At 46.1% G+C, this 12,631-nt stretch overlaps 1 protein-coding gene across 1 annotated transcript in view; it reads right to left on the bottom strand.

The window, feature by feature from the left end:
- The window catches only part of JAG1 (jagged canonical Notch ligand 1), a 35,300-nt gene that overhangs the window by 9,703 nt on the left and 12,966 nt on the right, over positions 1-12,631 (bottom strand). The window contains exons 4-13 of the mRNA XM_090286047.1: positions 10,576-10,830; positions 8,692-8,752; positions 4,752-4,882; positions 4,188-4,307; positions 3,638-3,751; positions 2,391-2,504; positions 1,674-1,787; positions 1,223-1,269; positions 728-901; positions 105-255 (exon numbers count right to left, since the gene is read on the bottom strand). Of these exons, the coding sequence (XP_090142173.1) occupies positions 105-255; positions 728-901; positions 1,223-1,269; positions 1,674-1,787; positions 2,391-2,504; positions 3,638-3,751; positions 4,188-4,307; positions 4,752-4,882; positions 8,692-8,752; positions 10,576-10,830 (1,281 nt within the window). The remainder of the gene's footprint in view (positions 1-104; positions 256-727; positions 902-1,222; positions 1,270-1,673; positions 1,788-2,390; positions 2,505-3,637; positions 3,752-4,187; positions 4,308-4,751; positions 4,883-8,691; positions 8,753-10,575; positions 10,831-12,631) is intronic.

The raw sequence follows: 12,631 nt of genomic DNA, 5'->3' as shown, positions 1-12,631 counted from the left end.
TGCTCTCCTCACCTACACTCTCCTCAGAGTTTCAAGGAGCAGTGACAAGTGAGAAAAAGAAGTGAGCCTTGGAGACAAGCACGGAGCCTGGGGAAGGGAGGTACCTTCACAGGGGGTTGTGCGGCAGTGGTCTTTAAGGTGGGAGCAGTTCTTGCCTTCATAGTCCTCAGTACACTTGCAGAAATAGTCGCTGGCACGGTTGTAGCACTGGGCGCCATTCTGGCAGGGATTGGGCTCACAATAATCTATGTCCAGCTGCAAGGACCCAGAGCAGGGCAGTGGGAGAGGAAACAGTAAAACAAAGGTGTGATTAAAACATCTCTGGGGCTGCAGACGCTGGATCTGGCCATTTCATCTGCTTCAGAACACCCTCCATAATACACAGCTATGTCCTAGAGACTGTCTAAAAGACACTAGAAAAACAACAGGACAGGGTGAGAGAGAGCTGAGCTGGCGTGGGGGGAATGAAGGGGACGGGCCATGGGCACTACCAGGAAAATCACTCCTCTCTTTCCACCAGTGTTTGTCTAGCAGAGATTCCTAGTCAACAGAAGGCAAGAGATTTCACAGACTCCACAGTCAAGAGTGGAAGGGGGGAAGGGAGAGGGAAGGGAAGGGCAAGGAGGTGGGGGTGGAGAGAAGGTGGGATGACGAAGGGAAGGAGAGGGGGTGGAGCAGGAAGAGACTCCCCTGTAAAAACTTGGCGAGAAGTTCCAGCAGTGCTCACCTGACAGAGGTTTCCAGAGAAACCAGTGGGACACAGACACTGGAATCTGTTGATTTCATTCTGACAGTGACCCCCGTTCAAACAGGGGTTGCTGGCACATTCATCGATGTCTCTCTCACAGTGATCGCCTGCATAGCCAGGTGGACAGATACAGCGATAACCATTAACCAAATCCTGGAAGAGCAGAAGGAGAGGGGAGAAACACATGCTTTTTTTCTATGTATCCACAAACACAGGGCTCCGGTTTAGCATGACTGTCACTAAAATAGCCAAATGCCAAGCCTCTCGAAACGGGGGAGAGGAATTCCTAGTGCATGCCTTTAAGACAACTCCCAGGAGGCTGGGGGGGATCACATGAGCCCAAGTGAAACTTTCAGAGACTTGCTTTTCACCTGCATTTTTAAATCTCACAGGGACAGAGCTCTCCCGGAGTCACATCAATCTTAAATTGGTTGTCGCTCATTAAGGTTTTGATTTAAGCAAAGATTTACATACCCGACAGGCGGCGTCATTCTGACACTGGCCAAGGCAGTCATTAATATCTTTAAAAAGAAAAAAGTCATCATATTAAGGAGGTAATTTACATTGAAATTGGGCTTAATTGAAAAGCCTTCTCAGCTCAAAACAGATAAACTCTTTAAATCAGATTTCCTGTGTGCTTCCGGTGAGATAAGGTTATTGCACTGGGTGGGAACCCTCCCCAATTCTTCCAGACTGAGCTAGTGAAACTTCACATCATTGTTTTAGCCATCTTATCAGAATATGGCCCTTTTACCAGCTAATGAGCCTGATAAAAGCCATGTTTTCATTTCAGCACTAATCGCTCCCTCTTCTAAAACATTCCAGCCATATGGTTTTCCTTTTACCCCTGTAGCCTTCTATGGATTGGCAAATGCCTCCAACACCCAAGTTTCATGAAAAGCAAAATCAAAACAAAGTCGCTCACTTATTTCACAGTTCTGTCCCGTCCAGCCTGGGAGGCAGTCACAGTAGTAGCTGGCAATTAGATTCTTACAGGATCTGGCATTGACACAAGGTTTGGCCTCACATTCATTTGCATCTGAAAGAAAATGAGCAAGAGCAGGGAAGAATGAAGTTTTACCCACCCCTCAACTTCCCCTCCCCTCTCAAGAACAACATCCCTATAGTTCCTGTGAAATAGGAGACATTTTAATAAGCTAGCTAAATAACAGATACTAGGTTCCCTCTATTTTGAACATCTGATCCCTCTCCCTAATCATTATCCAAAAGGAATGCTAATTGATAAGTTTCTGGCTGCTGGTGAACAACAGCCCCAACAGAAGTGCCGAAAGCCACCAGGCATTTCTGTGCAAAATCTGGCACAACCTAGTTGCTGGGATTTAAATGTGGTAAAAGGAATGCAGACAGTTCATTCCTCATGAGATCATCCCCGCTGGAACCCAGCTGAACACTCCTCGGACAGACGATTGACATGGTTCAAGGAGTCCCACAGCTTTCCCACAGGGCCGAAAAGAGCTTGTCCATTTGCATTCGAGTGATTTCTCCCAGGCCTGCTGGCTGGCCTCTAGATAATAAATTACTTCTTAGTATGTTGTATGCAAACTCACACCGCTGGCCACATGCTCACTTCCTTAACAGCTCTGATTTATCAAAGCCAACCTTGGTGCAGGAACTTTCTTACCTAACTGGCACGTCTTGCCAGTCCACTGGGGCGGGCATACACACTTAAACCCATTAACCAAGTCCACGCAGGTGCCCCCATGGGAACAGTTATTTGGAGAACAGTCATCAATGTCTGTTTGACAAAAATGGAAAAGGATTGGCAATTTAATCTCAGTCTGTTTGACAATTAAGATAATTTAATACTACATGAGGGGCCTTCACTGAAGAGCCAGACACTTGCTCTAAGTGACTGCTCCAATGACAGTCAGGCCTGATTTTAGCTTTAAATCCCCCACTGCCCCAGATCATTTAATCCCCAACCTAAGCAGGCAGGATCCCCAGAGCATCGTCCCTTTGGTTATTCTTAAAGAAAAGTTTCATCGTGGCTCAGAGGTAGCTAAGAAGAATTAACATAAAATAACTCTTCTTTACTGGTGGGAAACCTTATTCTTCGTATTTGCTCAGAGCGATCCCAAAACAGCACACCCGGGCAGGGTACTCCCCCCACTTCTGCACTGGACTATAGAAGTCTCGTAACCATTCCTCTACTGCCCACTCATGAGGTGCCAGGCTCTCTGTGAATTCGCCCACTGAATCTTCACAAGCTGTTTAAACAGGGTATGGGGAGGTTATGTGGCCAGAGTTCCACAAGTGGTAGGTGGAGGCCACGGAGGCAGCCTAGGCCATCGGACCCCAGAACCCACACCCTGAACCACACTGCATGCTGCTCATGGGGTGCTGATGAGTGGTTCTCAGGCCTGGCTGCACCTCAGAAATCCATGAACTTGTTAAAGAACGTGAACTCCCCAATTCCAAAGGGAAACTATGGGACACGCAGAACTATACTGTCAGGCACCCAGTGGTCCTGATGTGCAACCAAATCTGGCAGCCGCGGTGTCCCTCTTTCCGGCCACTTGTCCCCATGACAAAATCCAGTAGTGACCACCTCCCCCTGCAGGGAGACCCTCCATGATTTGATCTGGAGGAGGCAGAGCTCTAGAGAGTACGTGCGAAGTCAGAGCAAGTTCCTTCTAGTAGCAGACACACGTGCGCACTTAGCAGGGAAAATGGGGGGACTTCCAAGGGCAAAGGCCAGAAGCTCAAGCCAGACTCCCCAGCAGACTACAGATTGCATCCATCCCCTCCCACCAGGACAGACCCTCACCCGAGACCTCACACTAGGCCACGAACCCAGGTATCTGCCCCAACCCTGTACCTCAATACAGTGACCCTCTAGAAAGGACACAGGCCAAATCTTGGACTTACTTGTGGAGCACGTGGGGTCGGTCCAGCCCGGGGAACACTCACACTCAAACCCCAGTGAGGTCTCCTTGCAGCTGCCTCTGTTGTGGCAGGGATCAGAGAGGCAGGCGTGCTCCGCTGCAAAAACCAGGATGGCAGTCAGCACGGGATGCCTCTCTGTGTCACCGACACCCTCTCCCCCACACCCGGATCCCCCACCTGGGCCACCCGCTCCAGGGTGTTTCAAAAAGTGAAAGCAAGCATGTGATACAGCCCTGCTGTGTCTCGGGAAGAAAAGAAGCCCTCTCTCGCTAAGCTGTCTTCAGCCACTTTCCAAGGCAGCTCAGAGCCGGGGTCACGGCAGCACAGACACAGCGCTTCCCACGCCTGTCGGCATCACCCAAAACAAGGGAGCGACTTGAAGGGAGTTTCAAAGACCCAAATAACTGCTCAGATAACAAGTCTTGACTCTGGAGGATATAGTCATCTTTTTATGAGTCCTTAAATATCTTTTTAAAGCCAAGTGTACAAAAAATATTAAACAAAGGGATCTCATTCCACTTGGACCACTTACCAATCTCACAGTTGGGTCCTGAATAGCCCTCAGGGCAGGAACACTGGTATTTGTCAGGACCTGTGTTGCTACAAGTTCCCCGATTGAGACACGGCTGGTGGGTCCCGCAGTAATTGAGATCTGCCGAGGAGATCCCAGAGAAGTAAGTTGCTTGAAGATGTAAAAGACTGCTGAGCCCATTCTAGTCCCATTCCTCTTAAAACTCAAAATTATGAGTAAGTCATGGGATGTACAGTATGAGGAAGAGTCGATAAAACTATTAACTTTGTAAGGTAACAGGTGGTAAGTAGACTTTTTGTGGTAACCATTTCACAATGTATAAAAATGTTGAATCACTATGTTGTACACCTGAAACTACTACTGTATGTCAATTATACCTTAATTTTTTTTAAAAAGGAGAAAAAACCCAAACCAGAGCATTAAAGGCAAATTTAAACAGATTCATGAGTCACAATAAAAGGGCCATGCAAATAAACATGAAGAATAAAAAAACCAAATCACCACTGGCCCACCCAAGAACTCATGCTCATGCTCCCAGCTGGGTCCCATCCCTGAGGGGCGTACCTTTGTCGCAGAGCTGACCGCCCCAGTTGGTCTCACAGAGGCACTGCCAGGGCTCGTTACAGGTGCCGTGGACGCACCCCGGGTGCGGGATACATTTGTCACAGTACAAGCCCTGCCAGCCGTACTGGCACCTGGGGGACAGACAACACACCCTCCTTTAGCCTATGAAACGTTCAGTAAGATCTGTGCCATTAAAAGACGAGGCTACAAAATACAGGATTTTTCTGTTTTGTTATTTTGTTTCTGATGACAGAATGGTAGGCTCTCAAGGTTTGTCTGGGGCTCCCTCTAAACAAACATTTTCCTAGTTGGGCCAAGGTCCCCTCTGAGGGGACGCAAGACAAAGGGAGGGTTGTGTGGGGAGAGGCCAGTGTGGGACTGCCCTTTCCAAAGCCCCTCTTCTCAGGCTCACAGGAATGAGCTGAGGGTGGAATAAATCAACCCCAGGGCAGACCATAGGGGGAAAGGAAGGACTCTCGGGTGACAACAATAGCCATGTGAAAGTCTCCACAGATGCGGCACTCTGGGCAAGTTTTTCACAGCAGCTTGGCTCAGCCCTTTGTCCACACAGCAAGTCACGCACAAAAATGCAACAGGACACCAAGTGCGGCAGGAAACGGCCTCAGGATGAGGCTTTATGAAATCAAACAAGGAGGGAAAGGGGCAGGTCTTTTGGCAAAGATGAGGGTAGGATCCCTGAACTCACTTCTGCAGGGAGGGTGAGGGGAGCGAGAGCTCTCAGAACCAATTCCATAGATAATTTATATCCCACTACTGTGGCTGCTTATGCTAATTTATTTTATAGTTATTTCTCACTTAGCCAAAAAAAAAAAAAGGTCACCTCAGTTTATCTAGTATTGGGAAAGAGAGTCGAGTTACCTTTATAAGCGCCTCATTAATTGCACTCTTTCGAGGCCAAATGGTGCCTTTGATCCCCAAACAAAAACACAAACATAAACCTTCACCTGGGGTGGGAGAGAGGGCAGGGTCTCAACCACTCACCCCTCAAGTTTCAAGCCCTCTGAAACTTTAACTGCCTTCTCAAAAATCAAGCTTTCATACGGGAGGGGGCGGGGGCTGAGGAAGGCCTGATGGGGGAATGAAGGTGGGGTGAGTGAACAGGGAGAGGCAAATATTTCCATAATGGGACCTAGGAAAAGCCATGGTCAGAACCAACCCCCCCACACACACCAAGCTGCTCAGCTGTGACTGTGGAAAACAAGCACCCCCCAGAAGGAAAGGCTTTTGGTTTCCAGAGAGCTGGAGGCAGGCTAGCAAATCCTTGTCATGGGAAAATTATAGGGACCCAGCTAATAGCTAATCACCCACGCTGAGAATCAGCTTAACCCCTGAGAAGACTGACTAACTGCTTCCTAACTTTACCAACAAGCCATACACACCCCAATGCAAAGAACCACCAGGATGTGTGATTTAAAATTAATCTGACAGCAGGTTCTGGTTTATGTAAAATGAAACATCAGTCTAAATAACAAGTGACTACTTAAAGAGGTGAAATAAATCATCTGGCAGAAATTTTTAAAAACTGAATACTCAAGTCAGTGGGAGGTGGGAGGACCCATTTGATTAAAAATTGGTATTTTTAGCTTGAAAGGTTATTAAGAAGAACTGATTTGGAAATTCCAATATTCTTATCATCTCTTATTTCCTTCCAAATTAAGGATTGCTACACTTCTTCCATTTGTCTAATAAAAGCAAGAGGAGGCAGCTAAGGACCCAACCTCACCTCCTAATTAATGAGAGCTGGGTCCCCAAGCATAAAAAAAGGAACCACAAGAGGCCACGGATGACTTCAGAAGAAAACAAATAAAAATACTGACCCTAAAAGAGGCATCACAAAGTTATCCCAGTTTAATAGTATATGATTAAGGTTCTCATGAGAAATTGAAGTGACTTTCCTCATAGGATGATTCATAATGAAGTTTGATATTATTGGCAGGCTTGCAATAAAGCAAGCATATGCACCCAGGAAAAGGACTCAAAGTCTACTTGGGAACCACAGAACCAGTCAAGTTTCCTCATGTGGATGAAAAGAAACCACCTCTGTAACACATAATCCAGAAGACAACTTACAGGTAACTTGCCATTCAACTATTTCTGGTGCAGGACACAACCTGAACTTCCTCAACTAGAAGGTTCTGTTTTGATTTTCTTTCAAGGCAGGGAGAAGGAGATGGGTTGAGAGACTATGCAAATGACGTGTGGGAAAGTTGCACCTTAAGTAAATAAGGGCACTGGTGCGTGTCTGGGCAGAGAGTGGGAGGTAAGACTTCGAAAGAGAAAAGGCTAAAATCTGGAAACAAAGCCTGTTGTTCTGGCTCGGAGGGCCCTCCCTTGCGCAGCAGTGTTTATTCTGATGACAGTAGCAGGAATCGTGGTCGGCCTCCCTGATACCCATCTCAGCACAGAGCAAGACCACAGTCGCTAATAGTGCAGCTAATCTTTCTCCAGAACACACACCCTTAATTAACCGAAGTTAAAGGAGGTGGACACCAGCTCAACGTTGGACAGCAAGCAATGCTGCTAAAAGCTACCCGTCAGCCGTCACTGCTGGGGGTTAGTACTCAAACTGCCTCAGCCTTCCAGAAAGTAATTGTATCTTTCTGACGTGGAGGAAGAGACAGTTTTCAAGTCAGCCTATCTTTCTCTTTACTTCCAGCCTCAAAGCCCAGTGCTCCTCGCTGCAAGGACGGGGAGCAGATGCAGTGGTGGGGTTGCAAAGACTACAGGTAATTGTCAAGCAGCAGTCCTCAAAATCTACTCAGCAGCAACATCACATGGCCGGCTTCTGAAAATGCAGATTCTTGGGCCAACCCTGAGACTGACATTTGTGGCTGTGGGGTGGTGGTGACCAAGAATCTGCATTTTGACAGTTTCCTGGTTAATCTGGGGAATTACACTTAGGATGACCAAAATTTGGGGAACAGTGATTCCCAAAGTATGGACCCACCACCACCAGCAGCATCGCTCAAGGAGCTTGTTAGACATGCAGAGACTTGGGCCCACCCCAGACCTATGGACTCAGGATCTGCTTGTGACAAGAGCCCCATGTAACATTGGTTTGACATGCACTGGTTGCAATACATGTTGTAAGCTTCCCTTGGTTCAAACCAGGGTAGCTCTAGGGGCAAAAGTAACAGGCCCAAAGGACCCAGTTAGTGTCACATTAAATCTGCTAATCCCTAAAATACGGGAGAAGGCAGAGTAAATTGTGAGACTGTGTCAAAATGCCACAGCAGCAACAACATATCCTGAAGCAAGCCTTTCTCAAATTGGTATAATGTACATTTCAAAAAGTTCCAAAAACTGTAATCATGAAGCAGTCGGGTAGGTCTCGGTTTGGCTTCTGCATTGTCTGGGACCATAAAAGAACAGACTTCAAAGGCCAGCAGCAAAGTCTACATTCATCAGGCTCAACTGACAAGATTCCAGCGCAGCCATTAACCTCTCAGCACCGGCCTGTCTCCCGCCTGCAAAGGGGCCAGGAGATTGTACTAATCCCATTCCAAAGAATGCTCCACGTTCCCCTATTGATGGGAAAAGTGGGGGAGGGTTGGGAGACAGAAAACCGGGGCGGGGGCGGACACAGACGCAGCAAAGAAACAGACCCACATCCCTCCATCTAGTCCATTAGCACATTAAGGGGAAGATTACAAAAAACGTGTTATCAATTTACAGAAGAGTTAGTACATGAAGTCACTGACTATGCCCACAAGAGTGTTTCCTTTTTCTTTCTATGAGAGAAGTGTGTGCATTCCACTGGACAGCTGGTATAATTTAATAAGCTTCGGATGTGCCTAATTGAATTTTAAGCTTTCTTGTCCTCCAAAGAAATGTATTCACAATAAAGTCAGTCCCCCTGCTTGCATCAAGAAAAAAATTATTAAAACAACAACAACAACAACGAAATTTAGTCGTTTACCTGCAGTCACCTGGGAATTTGCAAGACCCATGCTTGGGACTACAGCCCTGTCGGCAAATAGCTGTAAAAAACACAGAAGGGTGCATCAGTACACTGCCCGTTCTGGCCTGCCACCGTCATGAGAATGGCCTAGCCCATTAAGCCTACAAAATCCGCGATTTTAAGAGATCTCATATCAAGTCCATTGTAAGGAAAGAAAAATGGGTGGTGCCCAAATAACAAACCCAGATTTAAACTTCAAGGCCACGCTAGCAGATCCTCAAAACATGATACTGTTTGGGGACAAAAATGCAGGCAAGCTGATGGGGGAAGGGGATCTTCATCCAGTCTCTCTACAAACAATAGCTACCCTGCTCCCTTGTCAATTCCCACCCTTGACAAAAGAAAAAAAGGAGGTGTAATCCTTCCTTATCTCACCCACTCAGTCCCATCAGGGCAGAGTTCAGATGAGCCAGAGCCTTTTTAATGCTCCCCCAAATAAATGCCTGGTGTCTCAAAAATCCCATGAGACCAAAACAAAAAAAAAGAACCAGGCTGCCTTCATTTGGCTAATTCAGCAGCTACCCAAAAGTACCCTCACAAAGCAATTCTGCTTTCATTTAAAAAAATAATTTGGACATAAAAAAAAAGAAAAATTACCAAACTTATTGATTTTTTAGAACACCAACTATTTAAAATGTATTTATCAATTCTTTCACTTGGATCCCAGAAATGTCATCCTTTTAAAACTCTTTTTAAGAAAACAGTACTGCCAAGGAGACCTGCAAATTCCTCTATGCCTTGCCTTTCAACCACAGTTCTAATATTTTTAATTTGAGTTTATCTTAAAAGAATTTGTCAAACTATGTGAAATAAGCAGAGCTCATTAATATCCATGAGGGCCTATTATGGTTAACTAGAATTACCCATCAGTTTGCTACACCTTAGTATTTTGTAAAGATACAAAGACCAGATAATAGTGTGGGTATCTGCGAATGTGATAATTCATTGAATTCCAGTAGAAGGAGCTGGGCAGTACGTAGCACACCTGACAGTTTATACAGGTCTACCTTGTTTTATGCACTTCTCTGTATTGTGCTTCACAGATGTGGGGTGTTTCTGCTTTTTTTTACAGATTGAAGACAAGATCCTCCACATCAACAAAAAGATTAACTGGGATTATTGCAATACTCAATTTATTTATTGTGGTGGTCTGGAACCGAACCCCGGGATCTCCAAGGTATGCCTGTGCTACCGTGGATGGGTTCAACTCTACAAAGCGTGAAAGCTCCAGCCCACCACTAGCCTCGCCCCCTCAATGCCACAGCCCTACATGATGCCCAGTGAAAATCTGCCCTAAGGCCCTGAGAGCTCGGGGCTGTCATTTCCTACAGGATCATCTCTTCAGACACTGACTGGATTAACCCAGCCCCACCTGGTATCTGTTTAGGTCAGTCCTTAGAAGCAAAGCTCGAGAAGGGGATTCAGGTACAGGAGGAAGGGGGAGAGGGCAGCAGATGGGGCAGTGTTAGGAGCTGAGCAAGGACTTGATCTCAGCTGGAGTCTGGCTTCAGCCTGACCCCAAGGGAAGCTCTGGAGTATGAGCTGTAACAGATTTAAAGCAAAGGGGCCTGGCCTTTGCACCCTCATGTCAGTGACTCACTCTGAGCTGGAGGGACAGAACATGGAGTGGCTCCTCTTTGGCCAATGACCAGGCTCTTGAGAAGCAGCAGCTGCGAGCTGGTAGCAGACAACCCTAAGAGCAGCTGGGGGCCAGGGCATAGAAAAAAGCCAAAATCTCATCCCACCTAAGACAGCCACCTGATTGCAGGTGGGGTGAAAACTGGACACCAAAAGTGACAGCCACCTGGAGATGGTGAGTCCACCCGGCATACGCCCACAGACCTGTGTTACATTCGGGGCCCGTCCAGCCTTCCATGCAAGTTTTGTTGCCATTCTGGTCACAGGCATTATGTCCAAAGAAATCATCTCTGGGTCGGCAGAACTTATTGCAGCCGAAGCCATAGTAATAGTCATCGCAGGTCACACGGATCTGATACTCAAAGTGGGCAACCCCTGTGTTCTGCTTGAGGGTCTGCCACTGCCGGCTGGGGTTTATCATACCCGAGTGAGAAGCTTTTTCAATAATGCTGTCAGGTTCTAGAGACAAAGAAAAAAAGATCAATTGCATTAACATTCACATCAGAGCCTTTTTCCCTGACCATTTTTGGCTATTTTTAATAATAGATACACAGGGTACAAAATTCAAGCAGTACAAAAAGGGCAGAAAATGAAAATCCCCATCCTCAGTGGCAACCACCATTATTACCCTTTACCCTTTCAATGGATGTATAATATTTCACTGTCTGGAAATCTAATAAAATAATTTACCTAGTCCTGACATGTGCAATGAGGTTGTTTTGGCCTCTTTGGCTATTAGACAGAGCCACATGATCGTTCTTGAATATTTGCCCCTGTGTGTGGTTCGATCAGTAAGAAATAACCTAGAAATGAGAGTGCTGACTCAGAGGTCATGCACAATCCCAGACAACCCCAAATTACAGAATGAAGTCCTGTTAATTTTTCCTCCCACCAGCACAGGAAACTGTTTCCCAACATGTTATCAAACTTTCAGATCTTCGCCTGATAGTTAAAGAAGTATCTCTTGTTGTAATTAGCATTTAACTAAGTGATGGTGAACACCCTTTCACTTGTTTACAGAACCATTTATCTGTTCCTGTTAACTGTCACCTGTTTCTCTTCTTTATCAAGTTTTCTGCTGCATTTTGGGGCACACTGATTTGTAAAAGCTCTTTATACATTATAGGAAGGAGCCCATTATAGAATGATGCTCTTACAGAAATTTAATTATTCTAGGTCAAGGTTAACATTCTCTCTTCTGGTTTTAGAGTTCCTGTCTTGCTTTAGAAAGAATCTACTTCTAAACTCTTCACGGGAAGCCAAGGAATGAAGTTATAAACTTTATAAAAATTATAAACTTTACCACCTTTTAAGTTGGCATTTAAATAGCAAGATTAAGAACTTGATGTATTTCACCTTTTACCTTTTGCCCAGAGAGCAGATAAAGGAATTCATCCCAGTTTAGAGACAGGCTGAGGGGTTTTCTGAGATAAGTCATGCTCCTCCTTCAGTAGGAGTGCCCATTGAAGAAAAACAGCCCAGGGCCCAAGCAGCTCTAGGAGGAATCAAAGCGGTCCCTGCCCTGAGGCCACTTACAATCCAGTATGAGAGACAGGTACTAAAGCTGCTCCAAGCACCAGGTGCCAGGAGTCCAGGGGAGGGGTGTGAAAGGAAGCAAGGCACTAAGTCAGCACCCCAGCCTGGTCTTGTTTGTTTTCTTAAACCTGCCAGCCTCAACCCTCCACTGCCTTGTCAAATTCAAGGCCACCTTGGAGAAACCCTGTTAGGACCTTCTTGCAGTGTCTTTGTGATTCTTACCCACCCACACCCCTGCTTTTCAAGGCTCAGGGCCTGTGTTATTTACAAGTCTATGCAAACCCTACCAGTGACCAGGAGGAAGAATGCCTGGGTGGCTTCATCCACACTCCACTTCCAACATTGCCCAGCGCTTACCCTCTGGGTTTAACTGTCATGTGGGCAAGACAAGCCTTGAACAAGCCCACATACTGGCAGATTTACAGCTCAGCACGCACAGAACCACTTGCCGAAAACACTTTACTAACTTAAGTTTTGCAAATAAACACTGGCCAAAGAATGACAAAAATGTCCCTCCATTAACTGTGTGTTTGCTCTGCTGGTTCAATTAAAAAGTGTAGTGAGCTATTACCATGTGATTATGAGCTACTAATAAACGAATTATTGAAACACACTTTGAGCCATGGCTCAAAGGCTTCTGCTTCTCTCAGGCAGGCATTAACAGCAAACAATTCAGACAAGAGGCCAAGCCAATGCTAAAGGCACAGGCTGACACGTCATTTTC

Source organism: Furipterus horrens, unplaced genomic scaffold (assembly GCF_987537825.1).
Source record: "Furipterus horrens unplaced genomic scaffold, mFurHor1.1.pri manual_scaffold_8, whole genome shotgun sequence".
In the NCBI taxonomy this organism is placed as follows: Eukaryota; Metazoa; Chordata; class Mammalia; order Chiroptera; family Furipteridae; genus Furipterus; species Furipterus horrens.
This window is presented reverse-complemented; position numbering and strand designations above follow the sequence as displayed.